Below are 25,560 nucleotides of genomic sequence, written 5' to 3'. Positions count from 1 at the left end.
CTTTCTGCTCTCTGAAGAGTATTTAATTGTTTTGCGTCTCACTCTGTCATTGGCATAGATTGATAAACAAAGTCACGAACGTTAGAGTTGTGCCGTGAGTAGCTCGACTTCTTGAGTTTTTTTAGATATTGTACATAGCTCACTTAATGATAAGCTGCAGTTTGGCAGTTATTAAACAAGTTGATTAATGCCATTCACAGTTGTATCATTTTGTTGGCAGCCATGACTGACAAAACGCAGGGCAAGATGGGTGATGTCTTGTTCAAATCCTTTTCTTCAGATCTTTGTCTGAACAGCTGTTATTTAATACATGTATCTTTTAAAAGACGTGCAACAAAACAGAACATAAATTGTTTTGCAAATCCCTTTATTTCACTGAGTATAGAGTCACAATTAACGTCATATTGTAACAATTAATGTTCACGATGGCTATCGATCAAAGAACAGAACATCCATAAATGTATATTTAAACTCTCCTTTATACAAATCTTAGTCTATATACATCAATAACTTCATATTTACACACGTTTGTCATAATCACAATGATCTATATACAAAGATGCTTGAGACGGACACTTTTGTGTTCGTTTAGATCTTGTATCCTGTTAGACAAATACTGAATAAACAAGTTTACATGTACTGCAGAAAATGCTGGATACTTTTAATAACAAGAGTTGACACTATACAACAGTAAATATGAGCAGCTATCATTATCGCAGTGAACTAAAGTAAAAATAATTGCACAAGACAAAATGTTTCTCAATAATATGTTAAAGCTGCATGAAATGTTTGTATTCAAGAGTTTTTAACTCTGCTCCAAATGTCTTCCTTGGCACAGGTCTTTTAGGAATATTCTGAACAGGATTATTTTGTCATCAGAAGGGTATCAGTTACAAAAATATATCTACAATTTGAATTGAATTGATGCATATTTTCCTTTTTGTATGTCTTACATATGGCAAGATTCCCTTGTTTGTTTAGAATAGCTTTTATGAAGCAGTATTTTACTGCAACATTTGTTACTGTGATTTGTTTGTAATTTCAGTCAACATACTTTTATTTCCATACTTTGAAATGTATTTATTTCTCTGATTTAAATGCTGTACTTTGGATTTTATGTGAGGTACATTGAGTCACCTTTGTGTATGAAATGATCATCTGTGACCTTGATGATGGAAATGGATAACAGGGGGGAAAAAAATTCTAACGCTTCTCATTATGATGCAGTTTAGTTTTACACCACTGCAAAGTACAGTTCTAGACAGAACCATGGTGCCAGGCAACCGCAAGGCATCCCTCTAGACACCATCTGGTATTTTGTCATGAATTCCCATACACAGCTCTCGTATTGAATGTCATGACATTCTATGACTGTACAGAGCACAGTATTACAACTTGGCCGCTGCTGCAATAACCTTTGGTGGTTCTTTGCTTCAGCAAGGCGACGAGGACATCTGTTCATATTCAGGACACTTGAGGAGGGCAGGATAGTTGGAGGAGTTCATCTGCAGGGAAGCCTCGGAGGAGATAGACGAGGGGCTGCGGCCGCGTCCGGCCCATGCGTCCGGATGGAGGAACTGGCCCGAGTAGTCTGAGCAGTTGCTGAGGCGAGGCCGGTAGAAGCCCTGGTGGGGTCGGTACATGTCCTCCGCCGTGTAGCGCTTCATGAACAGGTACACTGACATCACGCCGGCTGTCTACAATGGCAAATCGTTGTATTGGAAAAAGGAGCATAATACATTAAAGTGAGAAGATAATCATTTTGGCACATTAGCTGTCAACAGTAGGCTTTCACACAGGCTGGCCTTCCTGACACAAACCATTGCTACTTAAATGATTTCAATACAGATTATTATTTTGCCTTTGTGTTATTGTACAGCTTCGCCGCTAGGGTGCACTGTGATTGCATTAATCATTTTGAAGCTTTGCTACAAGGGGAGATGCTGGCATTACCTCAGTGAGGAGGAAGGAGATCGCGGCAAAAGCAAACGACCATCCATACTTGTAGCTGAAGTAGGCCTCATTGCTTTTGGTCCTATTCAACATTTCATCATTGATATTTGAGATGTACAACACCAGACCAACGACCAGCGACAGACCTGCAAGCACAGAAAGAACACATTAGTGTTCCACTGCCACCCATTTTGAATTTACAGGAGAAAGCATTATTCATCAAAAACAGCAGCAAATTCAACATGAAAAAGACAACACGATGCTACTGTGCTTAAAATGCCACAAGTGATCCATCCATTTCTGTAGCACTTAATTGTCTGCATTAGGCCTATGGGGAGCTGAAGCCTCTATCAATTGATATGCAGCAAAAGGCAGACAACACTCACAGGGACAGTGGAATGACTCCATTGAGTCCTTTGCTGAATTTAAAGGGAATGAATAAGTCTATTGGCCGTGAAAAGAGACGACTGTGTTCACTCCCACAATGGCGCAAACACACCTTCCTGTCTACTAACTCCATCAATTCGAACAGTTAACTGCACCTTGTACTAGACTTAAAAATAGGGCCCATGATGTCTCTCAGTGAATAGAATCCCAAATACGTACCTGATAAGATGAAGAAGATTCCTGAAACAAAGGCTAGGATGGTGCGATGTGGTCGAATGTGACCAATGTTGCTTAGGACAAAACCGATGAACATGAAGAAGAGGCTGACTAGTGGGAAAGGTGTGGCAGAACGGATCATCTCTGTAATGAAAGAGATATGAAGAATTTTGCTTACAACATTACTTACAAAAAAAGAGCAGCAACCTGTGGCTATCCATTAGGAGTGTTCCTTAGCATCCCATAGTTTAAGGTTACACATCAAAATGGAGTCTGACCTTCCTACTGAGAGGCACACAAACTCTTAAAAGCAAAAGGCTCTTTATTCTTTGAAGCCTCCTACTGTGTTAAGTTAAATGTACAATATTGAGCACAATGTGAAAGGGATCATATTTGAGAACTTGACTTTTCAAGTGCTTGTATACTAATAGTTGGGTCTCAGTCAAGAGCGTATGCCAACTCATGTTAAACAGTCAAGCAAATATATTGTTTTATTTACGTGAAGACTCGATCTCGCGTTGTATGTGGATTTACTTACTCAACACACTAACAGTGGACTCCGAAGTCAACTGGACTTTAGTGGGCATCACATATTCGATGGTAAAACAGCGACCTTTCTCCTCCCCTAGAAAGAAGATGCGGCAGGCAATCAGCTTTAATTGAACACATTTCTGTCACGTATGACATAAGAAAGTATATAAAATGTCAATAATGTTTTTAAATGTGGAATATATATATGTGGGGGCAGAACCATTTCCATGTCGACTTTATTGTGGACTGAGATTTCTTGTTTTGTTTTGCCAATGCTTTTGCATTTACTACCGTTGTTGTGGACATAGGCTCAGTGATCATCTTGTCTCTACGTCTCCCAAAAAGTATCAATGAAGTAACACATTGAACATGACTCCCAAATGATGTTTTTGAGTAAACGACCTCCCAAAAGTGCAACGAAAGCAACAAAGTGACATCAATGTAAGCCAAAAGATCCATGCAACATCATTCAAGGTCCCCATTGAAACTGTGCCATGTGATAATGGCCGGTGATTATTTGTAGGTCAAACAATGTGGCAGTTAAGTGGGCAATAAGGCCACTCAATTGGCCTTAAAACACTGTGTCCCATTAAACAGCCCATTCCTGTTAAATGGGATGGGCTGCCGCTGTCTCAGGAAAACATCTGTTATCTCATCACATCGTCATGACCTGCCTCCATACAGCCTGGGCGGTCATATGAGGACTAGTGCGGCCGAAAGAAGAAGAGCTCAAATATTTCTGCTCCAAAGAAAGTTGCGCAAGATGGACAGCATAACAAAGTAAACATTGGAAGCCACTTTACTTGACTTCTTTAAAAATGCTGAGTGAGTGGAAAGTATTTTCAACACTTACAAAGACATAACTGCTGTCTCTTTTTTCCACCTTAGGTGTGAAAGTAACAGTGCACACTGTCGCTCTTTGCAGCAGCTTTCAACAGCATCAATTGAAGGCGTCATGTGACCACAGTTAATACAGTTGGCTGCAGAGCATCGCAAGATTGTGTTGACATCTAAGCTGAGTAGAAGACACTTCTTAAACCTGATAAAATCATTTTTTGGACACACAATGAAAAAGTTTCAGCAACACCTCAAGATTGGTAGTCACAGCTCTTGTGTGTTTTTCACACTTGGTCCATTTCTCTGTGAGTACCTACTAGATGTGGAGAGAAAGAGCTTAATATAGAATGAAATCAGATTATTTCTTTAAATGCATGTGCTGCTATTCACTTACAGTGCTTCTCAAATAGTGGGGCGCGCTCCCCGCAGGACTGCAAACTTTTGTGCCGGTACACCATATGAAGTAAATGACGGGATTTTTTTTACCTCATCTAATATGTATCAAGCATACAAGCTGGTGTTTTAGAACAGCCTAGACAAGCAAATAACAAAAACGGGGGGGGGAGAAAACTTGCTAAACTTCTACAATGTTACTACTTTATTTTTCCACCCGTTGCTTGTGAGCTGGTCCATAAAACCTCGTTCACTCGCGAGCCAACACTACTCTACAGTGTCGAGCGCACGGAACATACGCACGCACACACAGCACAGAGCAGGCGATAAAAAGTGCGGTGGGACACCATGGAAAAATATTGAACAGGGTTGAAAAGAACGGCGGAGAGAGACGGAGATAAGAGAATTGAGAGTCACACGTTTACATCAGCATAAACGTAAAAAACAAAATAATGTGACTGTGCAAGTTCTGATATTGAAAGGGTGGGCTGCGCCGCTATGGGAGTGAGCTGACTTTAATCATGGCCTTGGCTGCTTGTAATCACTTTAAGTATGGCGCATCAGTCACGCACCCACGGTCTAGAATAGATATTGTGACACACAGACAACAAGCCTGTGATAAAATTCTACTGGTAACTTAGTAGGTAGTGTAATTGCACCTGTGTTGAACATACCAGCCAGGAAACAAACCCTCCACAGGCCAGAGTGCAGGGACATGCGTATCTCGGTGCTCTGGTTGAGTGGAAGGATGACGCCTTCCTCCAGGTAAAGCCAGTAGTCGGTGCTTACGGCGATGCCCAACAGGCCCAGGCCGCAAACAGCGAACACGCTGCTCAGCAACGTCAGCGCCTTCCTGCCACATAGGCTCATACCACAGGCTCAAGAGCACAGGGGCGCCGCCAGCAGAAAGAGAAGCTGGGAGAAGAGAGGGGGGAAAAAATATTTCATACAAGAGGAGGTAAATCAAGAGTAAGGAAAGTGGCCGTGTGATCATAAGATTATAACATCTTGAAAACAAGAATGACAATTCCGCTTCCTTTGAATACAACAATGAAAATCAGCATTGCAGATGGTGTATATAACGTGTCAGCGAACAAACTTCAAAACAATGGGTTTTTCATATGATAGCCGGTCCCACATTTGGCAGGAGCTTGAACGCTGGGGAGCTTGGCACAGGATTTCATGTTGAAAGGAATTGATTTTACATAATGAGCTCTCAGCGTGCTGCAGTATTAAGCACTCGCTGTGAGACTGGAACGATGCAAAGTAATTATTTGGAAGGATTTTTAACTCATTAATTCTACTCGGCCTTTTCCTTTTTTCCCTACTGTGAATCTAAAGCCCCAGCTGAAAAGAAAAGACGGAGAGCAACTGTTCCAGGTGGGAACTTGTTACACCTCAGTACTGCTCTAAAACAAACCTGGATTTTTTTACAAGCTGTCTGTGACCGATCTAAAATGGCTTCAAGTTGAAAATCTGATGCATGTAAGAATGGAGTTACATTTCTTTTCTAAAACGTAACCAACATGTATTGACTAACTAACAATGTTGAAATGCAAACTCCCACAGTAAAAGTGGAGTTAAACACAGTCTGAGCTATTTTTAGTTGTGTCCTTTACCTGTAAGCCACAGGTCAGCAGGTTGTGGAGAAAATCTGATTGGAGGATGAGTGGAAGCATTTCAACCCCCCACCCCCCTCCCTCCAGAGACATGCATTAATGATGAAATAAGTACCATCATTCAGCCTTCTTTCATAGCATGGTGCAATCAGTTTCTATTCAACTCATGCATGCAGAGAAGTATGTTACCATGTTTTATTTATAGTTAATTGTCCTCATTAGGATTCGGGTAATGTGAGGCTTTGTGCAAGAGGGATCTAGGGGTACACTTTGGACTTGTTGCCAGTCAATCACATGGCACACATGGAGCAAACTAACATGAAACTGACATATCTGTTTTGGGGATATGTGTGGAAGCTGTAGATGGAGAAGAACACACAAAGTCCCTGGAGAGATGTTCCAAGAGATACTCATAATTAAGGATACCTACATTTTGCATACTAATATGGTGCAGAATATTCTGATTCAACTATTTCCACCTCCGGCAAATTTCAAATTGATTATTTATATATGTATATTAAAAAAAACATCTGGCACATAGCTGCCCAGTCCACCCACATTCTCTAAGTAGTATTCTGATTATGCTTCCACCCACATCACACACAACACTGCGACTCCACTCTAAATATAGTTTCACAGATGTTGCTTACTAATAAACACCCACGTATATATAGTGTGTTTTTATTCTACAACCACTTGATTTTCTGCTAAGTAGCTATTTGGTTAGAGCGTCATGGGCTGAAATAGATGTGGCAGACAGACAGCTAAAGTAAAGGCCAAGCTATCATGTGGATTGAGGCATTCCAATTAAATGCCGTTTCATTAAATGGCAGAAAGTATAATTAACCTGTGCATTCACTTGTTTCCATTCATTTACTAGGGGGGCAGACAGAAGTTATTTCTCGTGGATCCATCATCCATGTCTTGTGTCGTGACAAAGTAATTTTGCTGCCTATCTAAGCATTTTCGTCAATCCATCTTCACAATTGGATGCCCATGGCACCTCTCTTTTTGTGCTCCCCTGGCACTAAGGATATTAATAGATTAATCATTATTTCAATAGCTACTCATTTGTGGCTTTTAGTTTGGTGGTGTGTTCCAATAAAATTGTGATGCTGTGTAAAAGTTAAATAACAGAGTACAATTAGGGCTGTCATAATGGAATATTTTTAAAACCAACTTTTATATAGATTATTCCGTGAATTCTATTGATTATTCTATTGCTTTATCAAATAATCAGATACACTTTTGGATAGTGTATTAATTTTTTTCCCCAACCATTATTATTTTGTATTTTATGGTGATTACAAACCAACTAAACAACAGTTATACAATATCAAGAAGGATTGATAATGTCTTTTTTTTATTAAGCACAAAAGCTAAATGAGTCTGCTAGTCAGGAGTAGAGAAAAAAGAAAATTGGTACTTTTCAAAGACTTAATAAAATACGAAGCGATTAATTTGATCATCGATCTGTTTTTGATTTGATTAATTTTGACACTTATATTTAATTGAATACATTACAAAGACACAATATGCAAGAGTCAAATTGATAAACGTAATTGTTTTTTTGAGACTTCACTGACTTTAAATTTGGAGCCTGCAACACGTTCCAAAAAAGCTGGGCCAGGGGGATGTATTTCACTGCGTTGTGCCACCTTTTCTTTAAGCATTTGTGATTTTGCAAAGCTCTGTAGAAGAAATTCCTTCCCATTCTTGCTTAATGTACAACTTAGTTGCTGGAATCTGACCTGGGCTCAAACCATCACTTGGCTACGAGAACACATGTTGGCCCTTCTGATTGAGATTTTTGGCCAACTACAGTCAGAATCCAAACATGGATGTGCTTTTGCAGTAAATGTTGACGCAGTTAGAAGATCTGTCGGAGCCCTTTTACAAATGTAGTCCCTGGATGACCTCTGCGTGGACAGGCAACAAACACAAAGCAAGCTCAGCACAGAGGAGCATGAGGAGCCACATGGGAATACACAACAGAAGAAAAGAGAGTTAGTAAGTGAATAAGGTTTGCGCACAGCTGGATGCGGCCCCTGTGATCCTTCCTCTGTTTGACTTCAAAATGCATGCTGAGGAGCAGCACACTTTGTCTTACAGTGTTGCCAAAAATACACACACCCTCCAAATTCCCTTGTGCATGCATACATTAAGTGAGGCTTACGTGTTACTGTGTATCTACTAAGCCTGAACAATTGAAAAGTGATCTAATTACTCCCCCTAAATATTGTGATTTGCAGTTAATTTGCAATTATTTTTTTCAGGGTCCTCTTCCCATTGTTTTTTTACAAGCTTTAATTAATTAATCTGTTTTTTATTACACACAAAATCTGGGTCTTATCACAATATATGCGATTGAACTTTATTTTCAAGACCGTTTGACTTAAATTAGAGTTGTTAACTTAAACACTTTGACATGTGACAGTCATTTAAGTGTTCACAACAATTTTACAAAATTCTACCAAGTAAATGTGATAATTATTTTTCCATTACTTTCTACGACAATACATTATTAGTAAATGCCAAACCCCAACCTGCAGGGTTTACTTAACTTTAATAATAAGTTCATATGTGCCTGCAGTTAAAAAAAAAAAAAGAGAGAAGCGTGGAGAGTCTCTGTCCCAAAATGCATGGGTGCAGTTAGTAGCTAGGGCGATCATTGCTAACAGCCTTGTGAATATTTTTTCTTGAACAATGAACTATAATTCTCCATTGAATGCAATAGAAATGCTTACAAGCTAACTTCAAAAGAATAAACCAACAACTAGAAAACCAAAATCATGGTTTTATCCTCATTGGAGTCGCAGTCGGAAATACCGCACTGTGATGTCAACACTACACAGAGCAAATGCATCAATGCCTGTCTCATTGCAACAAGTCGCCTGTCATTCACCATCACAGCAGTTGCAACTGCCACAAAAAGCCCTGACAGTTCCCCGAAAGTGTTTATGTTGCATTTGCAAACACACATTACGATGGCCTCCCACACATGACTGTATTTCTGCTGTAGCACTTTTTGTCTGGCCAGCATGTTGACAAATGGCTGGCAGCCAAACAAACCCGTGGGCTGTGCACTGCTACAGAATAACAAAAACATCAAGACTTATATACAATATGTCTAGATGCACACAATTATGTAATATTGGATGATATATCAGTTGGTTCACAGGTACTAAAATGAGCAAAGTGCTTTTTGCTTACTGAAAAGCAGCTCGTATGTGCTCTTGGTTTGCTGTCCGTGGTGCTGAAATATCAATCAACGTGTTGGAAGCCATTGCTTGAGTAGTTTTAGCCACTTCTTTTTTTTTTTTTTTTTTTTTTTTTTTTTTTAACTGGAAGATCTATTATCTAATCAAAACGTATAATGCTTGATTTCTATTTTTATCATCCTGACATGAATCAACACAGTGCGTCAGTCCTGCACAATTCAACGACATCCAGTCGAAGAGCTGTATCACGATGCATGGATTTGAATTATACTAATTGTATACTACTACCTTTAACAAATAACTCAAACTTTACTAGTACAGCTGTAACATAACTACTATTGCTAAACTAATATATATCTGATGATGTCAATCAAAACGGAACACAACGTATATTGGTAAAAACAATTATTTTTGATACACCACTTGTCTCAGATGAAAACTGTGTAAACAGTAAGACAACAACAGATGTTAAGATTATAAAACGGGTCGACGATTTAACCTCATATTATTCTCCAAATGTTGCAAAAGGCAAATTTGCATCCTCTCACTCTCTCGTGGCTAAATTATGTCGATGGCAATAAACGTGAAGCTTCAGGCTGAATAATAACAGCTGCCACTATCATTGCATTTAGAGAGCAAAATAAACTCTTGGTTTAGAACTCCGAGTTTGAAAACAGAGTGTTACTTGTTAAAACATATGAAAGCTTCTAGGTGCGCATAGGAAGACCTCGAACAACAACAATGTTATTGTAACGCGCGTGACATAAGACATAAGTAAAACAAAGCCACGGAAAGATAAGATCAATCCAAAATTGGTTACCTTCACGAAGGAAAGTCGTTGAGGAAAAGGCTACTTTGTTGCAGTGGTGTGTTTTGTTTGTTGTGTCCTTGTGGGTCTTGCGCGTAGTCTCCACTTTGGAACCAAGCACAGCTGTGAACACCTCAGGCTCGTGCACGCCTACTTGCTCCACAAAAGGGAGTGCGCGTCGCACGTGCCAGCCGACTCTTCGCGCACGTCAAGCGCGCATGAAAATTATATGATGTTGAGGAGCTGATGGATGCTGCGTGTGTTTATCAATCGATCAATCAGTCAGACGCTCATTTATTTTGTATTCATCCCTGCAAGAAGCCCCCCCCCCAACAAAAAAGACATACGTCACATCACTCAGTATGTTTTTTTATTTGATATATAAAATGAACTATTAAATATTGTAACAAAAAAATCAAGTTGCAAACATCACTTTCCATGATTACAAGCAAAAAAAAATATTTGTGGACTTGTATTTGGTGAGAGTGAAATTTTGCGGCAAGTCAAAACTGTCTGTGAACATACTAGAAACTTTTTGCAACCTTTTCAGAAGCCATTATTCACTCCATACGCAATTATTTGTAAGAACACAACACAATAACTGAGAGACACACAGGACAGAAGCAAAACATGACCAAAAAAATAAAATCAACAAAAACCCAGAACATGACAGCAACGATTACTAGCATTTGCCGCGCAGTCAGATATAACCTTTAGGGTAAGTGAAGACTAAATAGTTTGTAGGTATTAATGTAAGCGTGATTGATTCTTTGTCAATAAGTGCCCTGCAATCAGACAGGATCTCATCCCAATTAAACTGAGATGGGCTCCAGCTCACCCACAACCCTGATGGGGATAAGTGGAATAGAAAATGGAGAGATAAGGGGGCAAAAGCAAATAAAAATGGATGGTATATTGGTCTTTCTGAACTAGGTCATTAGCTGGTCTTTGGTTTAAGTAATGGGACAAACTGCCATCACTACTTTTCTCATATGAGGGATACACATCCACATGATAAGTACATAATTCCAAAGATAATGTGATTAGCCTGAGTTAATGCAGCCTACTTAATGTCCATGTTTGTAAAGGGTGATTAAATAATGCAGTATGGATTTAATGTGTATCAAGCCACGCTAATTATTCACAAACAAGATTACATTGCAGCATGTTGTCACGTGGAATCAAACATACCCTGTGCATATGTCACTCTGATTTAGAACATGGCGTCTCAGAACATATGGGCCGTCTTTGAAGAGCATCTGGACATTTGCAGTATGACTAACACATTGTGTTCTTCGGTGATACGATGAAAGATGGATGCTTGAAGAGCACGTCATCGCTCAGATGAACCCTCATTGCACTTGCAGCGACGGCACCACTCACACACGTGCCATTTTGTAGCACTCACTTTTATTTCATCTTTGATTTTACCCTCTCTTCTGAAAGCCAAATATCAAAGTCGGTCACACCATCTGGATTACCACAGGCAGAAATTAACATGAAATATGATTTTTTCAGCATACCCCGGACAGTCAGTCACGTATTTATTTATTTTTAAATCAAAAACTGACCAATGATGTAATCATCTGTAAAGGAAAATAGGTAAAATATTCGACCTATCGAAAAATGACAATCATTTGTCCTATCATTGTGGTTGTAGTTCACAGTGGTTACAGAATTGTCCATCATAACGGTGAGCTCTGTTTTTAATATCAATGGAAATCAAAATAATCTGGTGGAATGTTATTTCATTGTATTAGAAAATATGAGTAACTGCACAGGCAAGGTTTTGATGGAAACATCTTTAGTGCTTGGTTTCAGGAAAGAATGTCATTCAGTCTTTGGACAGACACATTCAAATGTGGATATACGTATGTACACGTAGGTGCAGCGGCAGGAGGAATTAAAGGTCTCATATATGTATATATTATTCTTAAAAACTCATTAACATTTTCAGTCCTAGTGGTGTGAGACTAAGATACTAAAACACTGATGTGTTGCAGTGAAACATTAAATGCGCCATTTCACTTGTTCTACCTTCCAACAAGTATGAGCAAAATGCATTAAATTAGCCATATAATTGCTGGTGCATGTACACAATGTTCATACCATAAACACAGATGTCAGTTTATTAGCTATTAGAAGTGCGGCTAATTTGACTCAGGGGACTGGAGGGCTTTCAGGGCTCAGACCGAAAGGTGTGCTTCTGGAAGCCTGCCTTTGAAGGTATGTGTAATGCAAATAAATATTGTAAATGGAGATTTCATAATAGTGTGAATATGCCATAATAACTATCTACAAATGCTGGGGTGTCATAAAAATTAACCGTTCGTAGTCGTCTCATTTCATAGCAGTGGATTCAGTCAATGTAACAAATTGTGCAATGAATACTTTTTTGTTCCAAATCATTGGGCATTTCTGTCTGAATATTTGAGGAAAGGTCATGAAGGGGAACGCAAAATACAAAAATTAAATAATTGCTAGCAATGACCTTCCCGCTGGTGGAGTAATGGTGAACACGCCGGCTTCACAGTTCTGAAATTTGGCGACTGAGGCCTGCCTGGGTGGAGTTTGCATGTTTTCTTTTTGTACTCTGACATCCTCCCTCAGTCCAGAAACATACATGTTAAGTTCATGTTTGACTCATGTGTTCACTCCACTTTCAAGGTCTTTGTTATTTTTTAAATGTACTTGCATAGTAAAAAGATTTCAAAGTATGAAACTCAAGTTTCCTTTTTTATTTGCATTATCATACATTAGGTACAAATGACACAATCACTTACAAGGTAGGTTGCTCAGTCGTTTTAAAGGTTTCAGGCTGACGAGGAAGGAGAACCAACATTTGCAAAATACAATGTCATCTATTTATTGTCTACATAGGCATCTACTGGAAGTAGTAGTTTATGTACAAGGACAATGAGAGATTGTGTGATGAGTTTGGCAATAAGGCATTTCTGCCCTCGTTCTAAGGGATGACACGTCCTTCACCTCTCTTAACTGGAAAAGACTAACTTCTATGAAAAGACAACAGGATTCATCGAAAGCCTTATCACGTGCGTACCTAGTACAGTAAAGGAGCAGTAGTGTAAGAAAGAAAACAAACCCTTCGCTCATACTTTACATTTAAGATGTCTTCATTAGTATCGGGCCATAATTATTTAAATAAAAAAAATGACTCAAGCGTAAACCATGTAAAACAGACATAAACATGACTCATAAAATTTCCTTCTGGGATTTATGATAGAGAAGTTGGAGTTGTTGAAAATTATGTGTGTTTGTATTTATGCTCGCGTGAATCAACAATATCAAAAGACTCATAAAAGTTGATGTGTGGAGGCTGTCAATTAATTAGGCCCTGCATCTTTTCTCAGTGTTTTGGTTTCATTAATCACACATGAGCAGCTTCATTTTATGTGTCCAGAAAAGAAGCTTATAATATGTTCTGGCATATTTTTACACTAGTTTATTGCAGGTGCACATAAAAATGAGGAACACATAAAAACTAGGGGGACTAGCTTATCTGTTTGGCACGGGAAAGATGATTTTATATCTGGTGTATAGGTATCAAATATGTCACATATTGCAGGAAAGAAAGTTCGAATGTGTGTGTGCCTTTTTTTTTTTTTTTTTTAAATAACATTCTCATATTGGCTGAAGAAGCTGGAAAGATAACTGACAATGACCACAAAAGTAAACCTAAGAAAATAACAAACACAACATTTAAGATTATAAACCCCATTAATGAGACATAGCTGGTCTATAGCAACACAACAAGCAGTGTTAAAGGAGCACTAAGGATGTGTTTGTCACTATGATGAATTCGGTAAAAATATTAAATCCACAAAATCATGAACTTATGACCTAAAAGGGGATGTCCTAAAAATTATTAGCAAATGGAGAGCACGCATGAACGCTGAATATCTGCAAAGCTCTGCAAATATGCAAACCTAGTACTCACAATATTTAAGATAAGCAAATGTGATTTTTTTTTTACTCTAAAACTGATCAATTTTGTCATTTTGTTGCATAAAAGAAAAATGTTTATATCGTCAAACATAAACCATGTCAATTTAACAAAATAGAACCACCAGTATTCATCAATAAAATGTCAACAAATGCCCTCCTTTTTAAATTCCACAAAAATTGCAAAAAATATATATTTCCACTGGAAGTATTTCAGTGAACTTTATTTGGAGAAAAAAAACCTTTTCAATTCGCATGATAACATCTGCTGGTATAGGATAAGAAGTCTTGGCCAATGAGAAAGTTTGCTGAAAATCACAATTGACCTCCTTAAAACGGACGCGAAAACTCTTATGATTCAAATCCTACACACATTGTAAATACTGACCATGAAGACGTAGAGTGAGAATCTAACTGACCGAAATTGTTTGAGTTTTGAGGAGAGTGTCACCTTCTAGTTAAATTGACGATTACATTTAGGTGGCATGGTGCATTTAATGACGCACATGCATGAGCGATTGGTTCACGTGCTTGCTCGTCCAACATAACTTCAAATGAAACGACGATAAACAGTGTTCATCAAACCTACCAAAATGAGCCACTGGCAATATTATGAGCGCGCTCGCTAAACTGTAGATCGTGTCAACAATGTTGAGAAAAGCACATTTAGGTGTCGGTATAAAAATTTGCTAGACTCTTTTGAAATACTCCATAATGATTATTTACAAAGGCGTTGTACACAGATTTAGGTGCGTTCTAAGCTCTTATGTCATAGATGAGGGTGATGTATTTATAATTTTGCAACAAAAAAGACAAACATTGTTCTACTTTTAACATAAATCTAATGAAAGATTGTTTTTTTCACACACAACATAATGCCCCCCCCCCCAAAAAAAAAACATTGCATGATTACTGCTGTATTCAAGAAACCAAATGTCTACATGACAGTGATGTTATTTTCTAAAAACAGCATGTTAAAGAGAATCGGTTGACCCCTGTTAACTGTTAATTATTTTAAAGGTATACACAAAGTGTGTCCTGTGAGTCAAACGTTTCATAAATGTGGTCAAAAAAAAAAGAAAAGATTTGACGATCTGCAGAGAAATGCAGGTTTAGTAGGGCCTTGTAATTTGGAACTAGACCTGGCAAAAATGAATAGCTCTTTCTTTTTCAAGCTCCATTGCATCTTACCGTATATTCAAATCTGACTTCATTTTCGCCACCACTGGCAATTGAGACAATTGACACTAAAACCTTACAGACATAAATAAGTTAAACGGGCAGAAGGCTGTAAACATGACGCAGAAACATTCTCTCACGAGGTGCTTTTTCAATGCCCGCACCACCTCTCCTTCATATTTGGCTATGGTAGCCAAGGCAGGAGGTGCCTTCATGCTATTCTTATTTCTTCATTCAAAACAAAACTGAGCCACCAACTCGATGCGTGTGGACAACAATGCTTCTCAAGTCATACAGTTCATGCATCTATAGAATAAATCCATGCTTTGAATGCTCTTTTGAAATGAATATATTCTTTTACTTACATCGATGAACACTGTTTTGTCTCAGTGCGTCCAGTTCTGGAGTAAACTTTCAATAAAAAAAAGGACATCATTGAACACAATACATGCTCATTAGTAAACTAAACAAAATGACTTCTTGTGGCAGCACAGTCTAAATCAAAGCTAATCTAGATAGCAAAATATACCATAGAAAACAAATAAGCATGCCGTACAATTCCCGCTTGTGATTAGAAATGATACATCAAGTTTTGTAATGTCAAGTGGTGGTCATATATTAGGTTGTTGCTTAGTTTTAGTGGATGGCAGTGAGTAGAGGAGCTCCTTGAAAGGTGACTACGAGAGGTTGACCATCCTTCTCATGCTCTGTTGTTGAGCGACGGGTGTACAAACTGCGGGTTTATGAAGGAGAAGCCCGCAAACTCGGCCTGGTCAATGTTGGCGATCACCAGCTCGTCAGGAGGTGTGAGCTGAGGCTGCGTGCGAGTGAAGAACTTGTCGAAGTTTTCGGCTCCTTTGCCACACTGTAGTGACAAAAAAGAATTTTTTTTCACTCCACTTGCTTTTTTATTTCTAAGATGATCATATTCAGGCTTCCATGTGGACAATAAGATTAAAACCTTTGCAGAGTCACTTCCATGTGGTTGAGGTCAAAACTGTCTCTTAACTTTTTCTGAGTGAGACAAAAAGCTGTTTATATTATGAGCATGCAGATATATAGATCTGTGCATCTATTTTGTCCTTACAAATAAAATCACATGGATTGTGACATCTTTAGGAAGGCACATAAAAAAAAAAATAATCCTGTAAATAGTTAAAAAAAACTGTTGCGCATATCGTGGGTAAGCATTTCCCACGCCGACCTGTTGGTAAGGATCACAAAACGTACCAAACTGAAAATGGTTGAACCAATCTCTTCGTCTGAATATTCTGTGCGCAGTGACACGTAAAAATGAAGAAGAAAAATAAAAACACCTGACTATTAACATCACATTACATGCTCCAGATCTCATTCACTATCAATGGCAGTGGAGCGTTCACAAGACCAAATCAGCATTGGCGCAGCTGCAGAACACTTTCAAACAAACAAGGTTCATTTAGTGTGAGCTTTGTAGTATTAATGATGCGCTCATATGATCTACAGATACGAATCATCATGCAAAAAAATTACAGTATGTACTCTACATGAGTTCTTGACTAATTTAACATTGCATTTACATGGTTAATAAATTCATGTAGTAGATACATATTCAAATTCAGATATTATATATATATATATATATATATATATATATATATATATATATATATATATATATATATATATATATATATATATATATATATATTGCTATTTTATACAGTTTCAAACATAAGATTCCAGTGAATGAATTTTTAAAAAGGGTTTAAAAAAACAGACTAAAACTACAGCTACTAGAACTAAACAATAACAAAGACATGTAGATAACGATAGACGAGGGTGAGTGTGTCTCCTGACCTAATTGGTGGTCTAAATTTTCCTCTGAATAAGTTCAACTTGCTCGTGGGATGTCCCCGGCTGCCTTTATGCGTCTAACGGGGTTTTCCCTTCCTTTTCCGATTAATTAAGATCTGAGTTTTGTTCAGACAGAGCTGTTTATTTAGGTCAAGAGAGATTCATCACGTGTGCTTGGCCATGTAGGGCAACTTCTAACTTTGTTCTGCCGCATTTTGGCCTGAACTCAGACAACGAGCAGCAGAAGCCTCTTGGCTGCTCATGACTTCTCTTTCAACCCCAAACATCATCTACACACGTGAAGCATCAGTCAAATGAAAAAAGGCTTCCGCAAAACATCCATCACACTGTAGTCAATTAAAATGGATAGAATTGACCCAAGAACTGCAGCACCTGAATTCCAGAAATTTGGTAACCTCAAGGTAATTTTTCTGTTATTTTTATTTGGTATAGGATTATCAAACTTAAGTCTTAGCATGTCTCACCACCCATAGGACTGGACTGGAACAAAATCCCAATTACAACTCAAATTTTTTTCTTATTCATATAATCCCTAAAAATCATTAGACAGCACAAAAAAAAAAATAAAAAATCGATCGATGCTGGTGCATCGATGTTCACCATCATATTGATATTTTGTTCCCCTGTGGCTTCCTTCCTTTGTCATGGTCGCTTTAAATGGTTACTGGCAGCTGTGAGCAGTTTTCAAAGTCATGACGAACCAGGGACGAACGGGCCTCCATTGACCTACATTCCTTGTGTTTATGCTAGCGTCAATTGTGTATGAACGTGCACAAACATGCACAAAAATAATTTTGTCTGGCCATGCACAGTTTTATTTTCCTGTCATTCTTTTTTTATTGGACAAAAACAAACAGGTTCATATAAAGGAGCACAAACGTGCTTGTGTGTCAGAATTGTTCAAACTATATTTTTACCGACAGGTGAACTTCCCTCCAAGCCACTCTTCGACATAAAGAACAACTCCCTGTGTTTATGTATGTGACTGATGCACAGCAGATACCTAACGGGTATCGCTCGCGTCCTTCAACTGTCATCTTCCATCCATCACTGACTACCCATCACTCGAGAGGGGCAGCGCATTTCTCACTTTGACCTCTGATGGCCATCTTGGCTTTTTTTTCTGAATGCCACGATTGACAACAGAGCAAAAATCATTGCCCACTTTTACTAGAAATCTTTAGACTATTCATTCTCATTGAATGATTCGGTCAAATCTTACAGGTTGATGACCCAAGCTGTTGATAAATTGATGTTAAATAAATTGATAAAGTGTCCAACATGGGATTTTGACCTACTTTCTTCTCATCTTTAATCGCTTTTCCTCGGTCCTTCTATCTCCCTCTCGGCATCTACACTGCCATGCACGCCTCTGCACTCAAGCATATTAAAATAAGTCAGCTACTTAGGATGATAACTGTTTGCTCGCTTCCATTAAGAGTTGTGCCAACCCACTTGCTCTCACGCGCCACAACTACCTCGCTCTCTTGACAGCCACAACTATGAGAAGCCCTCCGCTTTTCACCTCATCTCACCGCAAAATTTAGTTGTTTATTAGCGGTGAAGACATTTGCACTCAGCATATGTTGCACTGAGATAAGCAGTTTATGAGAAGAGCAAGAAATGATTGGATTTAGGTTCTTCCTTGTGTACAAGATTTTTTTTTTTTTTTGGTTATGGGTGTGATTAACGTAGCACTAAAATATTTTGGGCAACTTTTGAAGATTGGAACACTGAATACATACATTTAAAAATTAAAATCCCCTTAAAAATGAAGAATGAAATCTTCCATTACCAATGAAAAATGAGGCATCCTTGCAAAGCCTTCACAGATTAGCAGTGAGAAAAATCAATAACTAAATCACATTGAGTGCTTAGGAAAGACATGCTTGACCTTTGACCGGCTGCATATACCAATCACTTGCTTTGCTGATATTTACTACTTGTCGGAAAGCTGTGACCAATCAGCACCCAACCTAGTGTAAAATAAAACGTGGATGAGAGATTACTGCAGTGTACGATTGATCTATGAGGTCTCAAAGGATTAAAAATGTTGTCCATTTTAGAGACACGAGTCAAAGTACTAGGACTTTTTAAATAACTCTAGAAAATTCTTGGTTTACTTTAGTTGCTTTCACAGTCTTGGATGTATGCTTGATTTATGGTTCTACTGCCTTCCAAAGAGGCGTGAGTGTGTCATTTGACTCAAATTGCAAATGCCACATTGTGCCCCATAGAGAGGTGACGAGATATCAGTCATCTTTTACCAAATGTCATTCAAAAGCAAAAAAAATCTTGCCGCGTTGTAAATGTAAATATTCCCTTTTGCTTCAGAAAGATCTGAAATTTTGCCTTGTGGCACACTAACAAGAAACCTTCAATGAGAGCACTTTTGTTAGGCATCGTTTAAAAATCTACAAGATGCTTCTACTTCTACTATTAGTATTTCTCCAGGTTCACGGCAGAATGTAAATAAATCTGATTTTAGTCCTTTGAAAGCAGGCCAAAATAGGCTATGTGTCAATGTCATCTTGTAAGTGTATGTACCCTTCATTGTCTTCCAGCTGCAGTGAGTCATAATTCATGCGAGCGGCCATTAGGTATGCCGTCCATGGCCAATGTTTCAGGATGTCTGCGCAATGACACAGACCTCCCACTCTTCTTTTCTGATCCTCTGTTCATTCCCAGCTCCAGCTCGCACATCTATCAATCAACAGCTTTTACACTCGACCTAGTTTCCTCCTTCCTCCTTAAAGCATGTTGGCCATCCATATGTGGGTGTTTCTTGCAAACACACTGCTCAAAGGATGTTGTCAGTGTTGCCTTGGTAACGACATCCCATGATAGATGGACACATTAAAAAAATGCCTTGATGCTTATGCTGACATACATTTTTTTCATCCACCTTTGAATCTAAAATGCAGTGAAGGCATTGATTGGAATTGTGCAACTGATGCGGGCAGATGAAATGATAGTGAGCAAGGATGTCTGTGCATAAAAAGAGGGAAGATGAGAGAATGGGATGGAGAGGAAAGCTTGGATGCAGTCGAGTGTGAAAAGAGTATAACAACAGCTATTGGCTGATAATGGACAAGTCCCCAGTGCTGTATTACATAGTTGGGTGAGATGGACATGATAGAGCATTACGTATCAGATCACAACATTCACCCTAGCCCAACCATCGCTTGTCTTTTTCCACATCTACAATACAGCCATGCAAACATCCGCTGTGCTATGACAATGCCGACATGCGTGCATTGGCTTCCCCTTAATGTAGAATTAGACCAGCACAAGAAAAGATTGGCACAAAGGCCACGGAGATTCTATTCTTTTTCTACATGTGAAAAAGCCGGTATTCACCTTTTTAGATGAACCGGAGCCATTGAGGGTTAAGAGAAGAAAATAAATACTGTATTCAAATATGTAGCACGCACACGCTTCTACATACAAGTAGTTCTGCCTGTTTCCATGCTTATATTTGTTTCATGTCTGAGTTGACAATACTTGCCTCATTGTAACCTTCATAAGTAATTGACAATGTATTAATTATACATTGGGATAAGAAGATATGGAATTATTTATGGGCCATATATGTATGCCAGATGCAATCTACAGTATGCCCTGTCCCTGCAGCTCTGTTTTGACATTGTCTCACATCACAACATTGTTGAAGGAATATTGCCCTTTCTTCACTTGACATTTTAATTGGTGTTGACTTGAAGTTCGAATGCCCAGAAGGTTAAATAATCCGACCAGAATTTTAGTGTCACGATTTCCAAAGCCAGCTTACATATTGTCAGAACACAAGATGTTATTTCAGCCAGCGTCGTAGGGTTTACGTTTTGCTTATTTTGTTTTCCTGAAAGGTCATCTGGACAAGAACATGCATGGACAGGAACAATGATCGCCAGTAACCATGAGGATGATGATGATGATGAATGACTCTCATGTTTATCACTCTTCCTTTATTCATCTTGCTTTGTTGCCATTGGATTGATAGGACTTGCAGGATTTATCACAGATTGAGTATGAGGTAATTACTGCAAACATAATGATAATAATGTTCCTCATGTTGGAGTGCCACTCATGCCTAGTAAGTTCCATACATTACAGTAGCAATGAAACTATTTAGTGTTGTAGCCCCTTGAAGGAATGTAATGACTTGTTGTGTTTAGTATTCATGAGCTACCTAAATGGCTGCATTCCCTTGACAACGGAGCACAGGGAAGCAGACGGATACTGTAGATGAATGGAGATTTGTCATAAAGGCGGGAAAAGTTAGAATAATGTTTTCAAAAAATATTCATGTAATAATGTAATGTAAGATTAAATCACTCTCATTTTGATTGGTTTGGAAAGTGTTACTTGAGTTCAAAATGGAAACGTTTTCTTTGCATATTCTATGAAATATGACAAAGACTAAACCATTGTGCCGTGGCGGCAACATCTTGAGGCGTTCAGGGAGGCATCCTAACCAGATGTCAAAGCAGCAGCTCACCTCTGCAACAACTGAGATTCTCACCTGATCTCTAAGGGAAAGGCCAGATATTCTGCGACGGAAACACATTTGTGCCACTTGTATCTGTGTTGATGTTCCATGACTTGGAACCTTAGGTGATGGTGGGACCATAGACAATTCAAAAGCTACACTTTTCACCGAGCTTCTTCTTCATCATGACGACTGGATGTAGAACCCTCATCCTTGCTCAAAAGGTGACATTGCTAGCCAGCTTTTGGATCAAGAGATCAGAATGCCAAGGTCTATCCACAGATGCATAAGATATGGCCCTGACGGTGGATAATTTTCTTTTTTTTGAAAGTGTATGTGCACAAGACTTACCAGTTTTGGCTTGAAGGGCGGCTGTATCTCCTTATTCTCAAGACGCTCCCAGTCAATACGTCGGAAGAAGGCATGTTCTTTGACATCCCGCTCTCCTTCTTGACCGCAGCCCAGACGCTTGGATGGATGCTTAGTCATTAGCTGTTTAATGTTTAGAACAACAAAGTGGATATGTTGTCAAAACAAGTGGCTCGCACTGGCTATCTTACATCACAGTTGTACTCAAACGGAGGAAAGTGTTTTTTACTCCCTTGCCAGTGTTCAGTGTTCCTTAATGGGATTTCACTGCATTTCTAGGTCACAGAAGGGCTCGAAAATAACTGACATAATTGTGATTTTTTTTTTTTATACATATCCTCTCTGTTTTTCTTTTAGAGAACTGCTGCCACTTTTAATCATATCACAGAAAACATTTTTTTTTTTCAGAAAGCAAATTAAAAAGTACCCACAGGAATATGAGCAGCAACAACAAAAATCAGCTCCGTGTTTAATTCTGCATGGCCAAATGGTACATAAATTATGCATCAAAATGGAACCATCGAGAATAAAATACAATTTAGTATGACTTGTCTCTTTGAACAAGAGTTTCTATGATATTTGGTTTCATAAATAGTTTAGGTTGAAGCCTTTAACATTGGTGCAATATGTGACCGAAAATTACAACATTGTTTATATTTGTGCTTTCCCATGTACAGCTTGATAGCAAAATAAAACAATACTTTAGTTCAAATCAGGGATTCTAAAAGTGAGCTCTGGGGAACCATAACTTTGGCCCTAAAAAAATGATAGGAATAAATGAGGTCACATCTTTATGTTCTAAGTACCTAACTAAATATGAAGAGGACCATCACAACAAATAAACATACCAAAGCAATTACTCTTCCTTGTGTAGATTAACTGTAACAAAAATGTTTTGCTTGGTTTAATTCCTGCAATTTAAATCCTGAAATCAACATTTGTATTGTGGCCAATTTACTTTAACTCACAATGTTATTTACACTGACCGAGACACTATGTTGTGAGCATGACTTGTTATACTGTTATGTTTCCCCTTCGAGAACCAGAAGCCCCAAATGCACACGCTGTTGTCTAAATAAATCTTGTGATAAATAATGTATTCATGATTCCATAATATCTTAACTTAGAGGTACTATAATGGACAAAATGTTGGTTTTCCTGCAGTGTGTTTGAATAATGTATATGTGCATGTTAAAAAAAAAAAAGGTAAGACATGGCCAAAGCAGATTTAAAGAACATCTATTCTAATTCACACTGACATAGAACTCGGGAGCTGTTCCTTTCAGGACTAAAGATGACAAATGTGGAACGAGCAGACTTCCTCTTATATTAATGTAAATTATGTTGGATTTGGTGAAAGTGAATTCCACTGCACTTAAATTGTTGATTTCCATGAGTTTCAACTCAGACTGATAGTAATAATGCATTTTTTTGCATGAATGTGAGTGCGTGTGTGCGTGTGTGCGTGCGTGTGTGTGTGTGTGTGTATGTGTGTGCATGTGCGTGCGTGTGTGCGTGTTTGTTTGAAATGCCATTGATTGATCAAACCTTTTACTCACCCCTTTGCAGATGGAAACAGCCTCTTTGGACAAGGACTTTGGGTAGGAAACATTGTGCTCCATAATGGACTGGAACAATTCGTCTTCATCCTCTCCATCAAAAGGAGGCTGCGGACAGATAGAGCGTGATGTTGAGAGTGTTTCATCCATTATCACAAGATGGATGAATAGATGGTTGCAGTTTTGAGACCACAAAGAATTTTTTGTCAAGTGGTACCAAACAGTATGAGAGGGATCCAACAGTGGCAGAATTGGGGATTTGTAATTTTTTTTTTTCTTCTGACAAACAAATTTAAATTGGCCATATTTAAAATATCTGGAGTATCAATAGCAATAACTAGTGGATTATCAATTGATGGAATCGATTGTTAATTAAATGCATCTTTAAGCAATGTATGACGACATCTCTGAGCAGCGTTGTGCCTTCTTCACTGGGTGGTTATCATCAGTAGCTCTAATGTGGATGTCTCAACAGTTGAGGAAATGAATTATTTGTTGGTAACACTCCACTAGGCTTGCTAGAGATAGCCTGTCTGCTTCAAGACCTCTTGATCCAGTTCTTCACACACACAGAAAATATAGGGACATCTCAGGTAAAATGTTATATTCATTGAATAAAACAAATATGGATTTAGAATAACGTGTTGAAAATACAATACAGTTATACTACCACTTGTGAGAGACCCAACTAACCAGTTTGTTGACTTGAGTTCTTGAGTTGTGAGAAAAATGTGAGCTATGGTGTAGCAACACATGTAGACAAACATAATACTGAATATAATAATGAGAGCATGGTCATGGAACAAATTGAACTCGTAAGTCAACAACTGAGCAAGTGTGTGTATGTGTGCCGGTGTGTCTGTATGTGTGTAAGACACTCACCTGTCCAGCTAACATTTCATATAGAAGCACTCCATATGCCCACCAGTCTACAGAGCGTGCATATGGCTGATATGCAATAATCTGTGGAGCAAAAGAAAAGAGAAATCTGACTGAAGCAATGTCATCTTTTCTTATATTCCCAATTGAATGGATTGATGAAATTAGATTTTTAAAAGATATATGATTAATTCATCCCATATTCGCTCGAATTCTACAGCACTTGTCCTCAGCACAATCTGGAATAGTTGCCAGTCGATCACTGGACAATAAGGACAAATAACCATTCACAATTAAACAAAATGATTCATTCATTTATCCATCAATTTTTTTTACTACTTATCTTGTTCATATGTTTAAATCCATCAAAACAGACATAGACAAACATAGAATTCTGAATGATGACCTTTCCCCCATCCGTCCTCCCTGCCCCAAAAAAAGGAATACATCTAAATGTTTTTAGGATCTCTCAAAGATCCTTTCTGAGTAACATCTGACCTTTTCAGTTAAAGGACATAACTTCAGGTCATGTGCACACAAACACACACAAAGATTGACAAATGCACTTCCAGCTCTGCACACCCGAAGGTTGCATGACTTCCGTATGTTAACCCCTTCACACAAGGGCAAGAACGTGCACATTCATGCATGAAAACAAGCCACACTTTTTGAATGTCCTCATTCCCTGGAAGAGTAGAGAAAAAAACATGCACACAACATTTAATTAGTTCTCTTACTGCCTCTCCTAAACTAATAAGAATACAGTTGAGCTTGGACAGCAAGTTTCTTCCACAAGTAAATAACCTTGCATAACTCTTGGACAGACGTGCAAAAGATTCTCAGTCTGCGCTCTGCAGACCATGAAAATGAGGTTTTTGTAACTCATCACACTCAAATGCTCCATGTCGGAATGCAAAAGTTGTGGAAAAGAGACTCCATGCTATCAAACCTACTCAGGATGAACCCGCTTCACAAGACTGCTTCGCAGTGCTCAGTAAGGCGGAGGTGGTTATTTTTGCATGAACTAAGAAATTAAGTGCAACACAAAAAAGAGAAGCGAGTGTCATTTCTGAAAGCTGACGATGCAGGCAGAAGTTGACTGGAGTGTTTGCTGTTGGTGGGTGCTCATTGGTATTCAAAGGTCATTGGAAAGATAATACCTGCTCTTGGCGTCAGTCGCGGGGAAAAGTCTACAAATGAGATCCAGAGGCAACCAAGAGGGATCGATCGGTACTAAACCTGAACCTGATTTTTGAGAACTCTGATTATATGTCTCATATGTATTATTTCAAGAACCAAA

The 25,560-nt window shown here is 38.5% G+C and overlaps 2 protein-coding genes across 4 annotated transcripts in view; both read right to left on the bottom strand.

The window, feature by feature from the left end:
* Positions 1–350: 350 nt before the first annotated feature.
* LOC125969145 (voltage-dependent calcium channel gamma-5 subunit) lies at positions 351–10,201 on the bottom strand. The gene is made up of 6 exons (XM_049720900.2): positions 9,978–10,201; positions 4,992–5,232; positions 3,095–3,181; positions 2,560–2,700; positions 1,954–2,099; positions 351–1,697 (listed from the first exon to the last, which is right to left on the bottom strand). The coding sequence occupies exons 2-6, from the start codon at positions 5,185–5,187 to the stop codon at positions 1,434–1,436; spliced, it is 834 nt and encodes a 277-aa protein (XP_049576857.1). The 5' UTR covers positions 5,188–5,232; positions 9,978–10,201; the 3' UTR covers positions 351–1,433.
* A 2,487-nt stretch (positions 10,202–12,688) lies between these two features.
* Positions 12,689–25,560, bottom strand: part of prkcaa (protein kinase C, alpha, a) — a 67,305-nt gene continuing 54,433 nt past the window's right edge. For all 3 annotated transcript variants that reach the window (XM_049719335.2, XM_049719336.2, XM_049719337.1), the window contains 4 exons: positions 24,264–24,344; positions 23,382–23,489; positions 21,805–21,945; positions 12,689–15,972 (listed from right to left, as the gene is read on the bottom strand). In XM_049719335.2, the coding sequence (XP_049575292.1) occupies positions 15,808–15,972; positions 21,805–21,945; positions 23,382–23,489; positions 24,264–24,344 (495 nt within the window). In that variant the 3' untranslated portion in view covers positions 12,689–15,807. The remainder of the gene's footprint in view (positions 15,973–21,804; positions 21,946–23,381; positions 23,490–24,263; positions 24,345–25,560) is intronic.

This window comes from Syngnathus scovelli, chromosome 5 (genome assembly GCF_024217435.2).
Source record: "Syngnathus scovelli strain Florida chromosome 5, RoL_Ssco_1.2, whole genome shotgun sequence".
Lineage (NCBI taxonomy): Eukaryota > Metazoa > Chordata > Actinopteri > Syngnathiformes > Syngnathidae > Syngnathus > Syngnathus scovelli.
This window is presented reverse-complemented; position numbering and strand designations above follow the sequence as displayed.

Coding starts and splice junctions, on each gene's coding strand:
- LOC125969145 (XM_049720900.2), bottom strand. CDS start 5,187: ATGAGCCTATGTGGCAGGAAGGCGCTGACGTTGCTGAGCAGCGTGTTC. Junction 2,701..3,094: donor GTCCACTGTTAGTGTGTTGA/GTAAGTAAATCC, acceptor CTTTCATTACAG/AGATGATCCGTTCTGCCACA. Junction 1,698..1,953: donor TCTCCTTCCTCCTCACTGAG/GTAATGCCAGCA, acceptor TTGCCATTGTAG/ACAGCCGGCGTGATGTCAGT.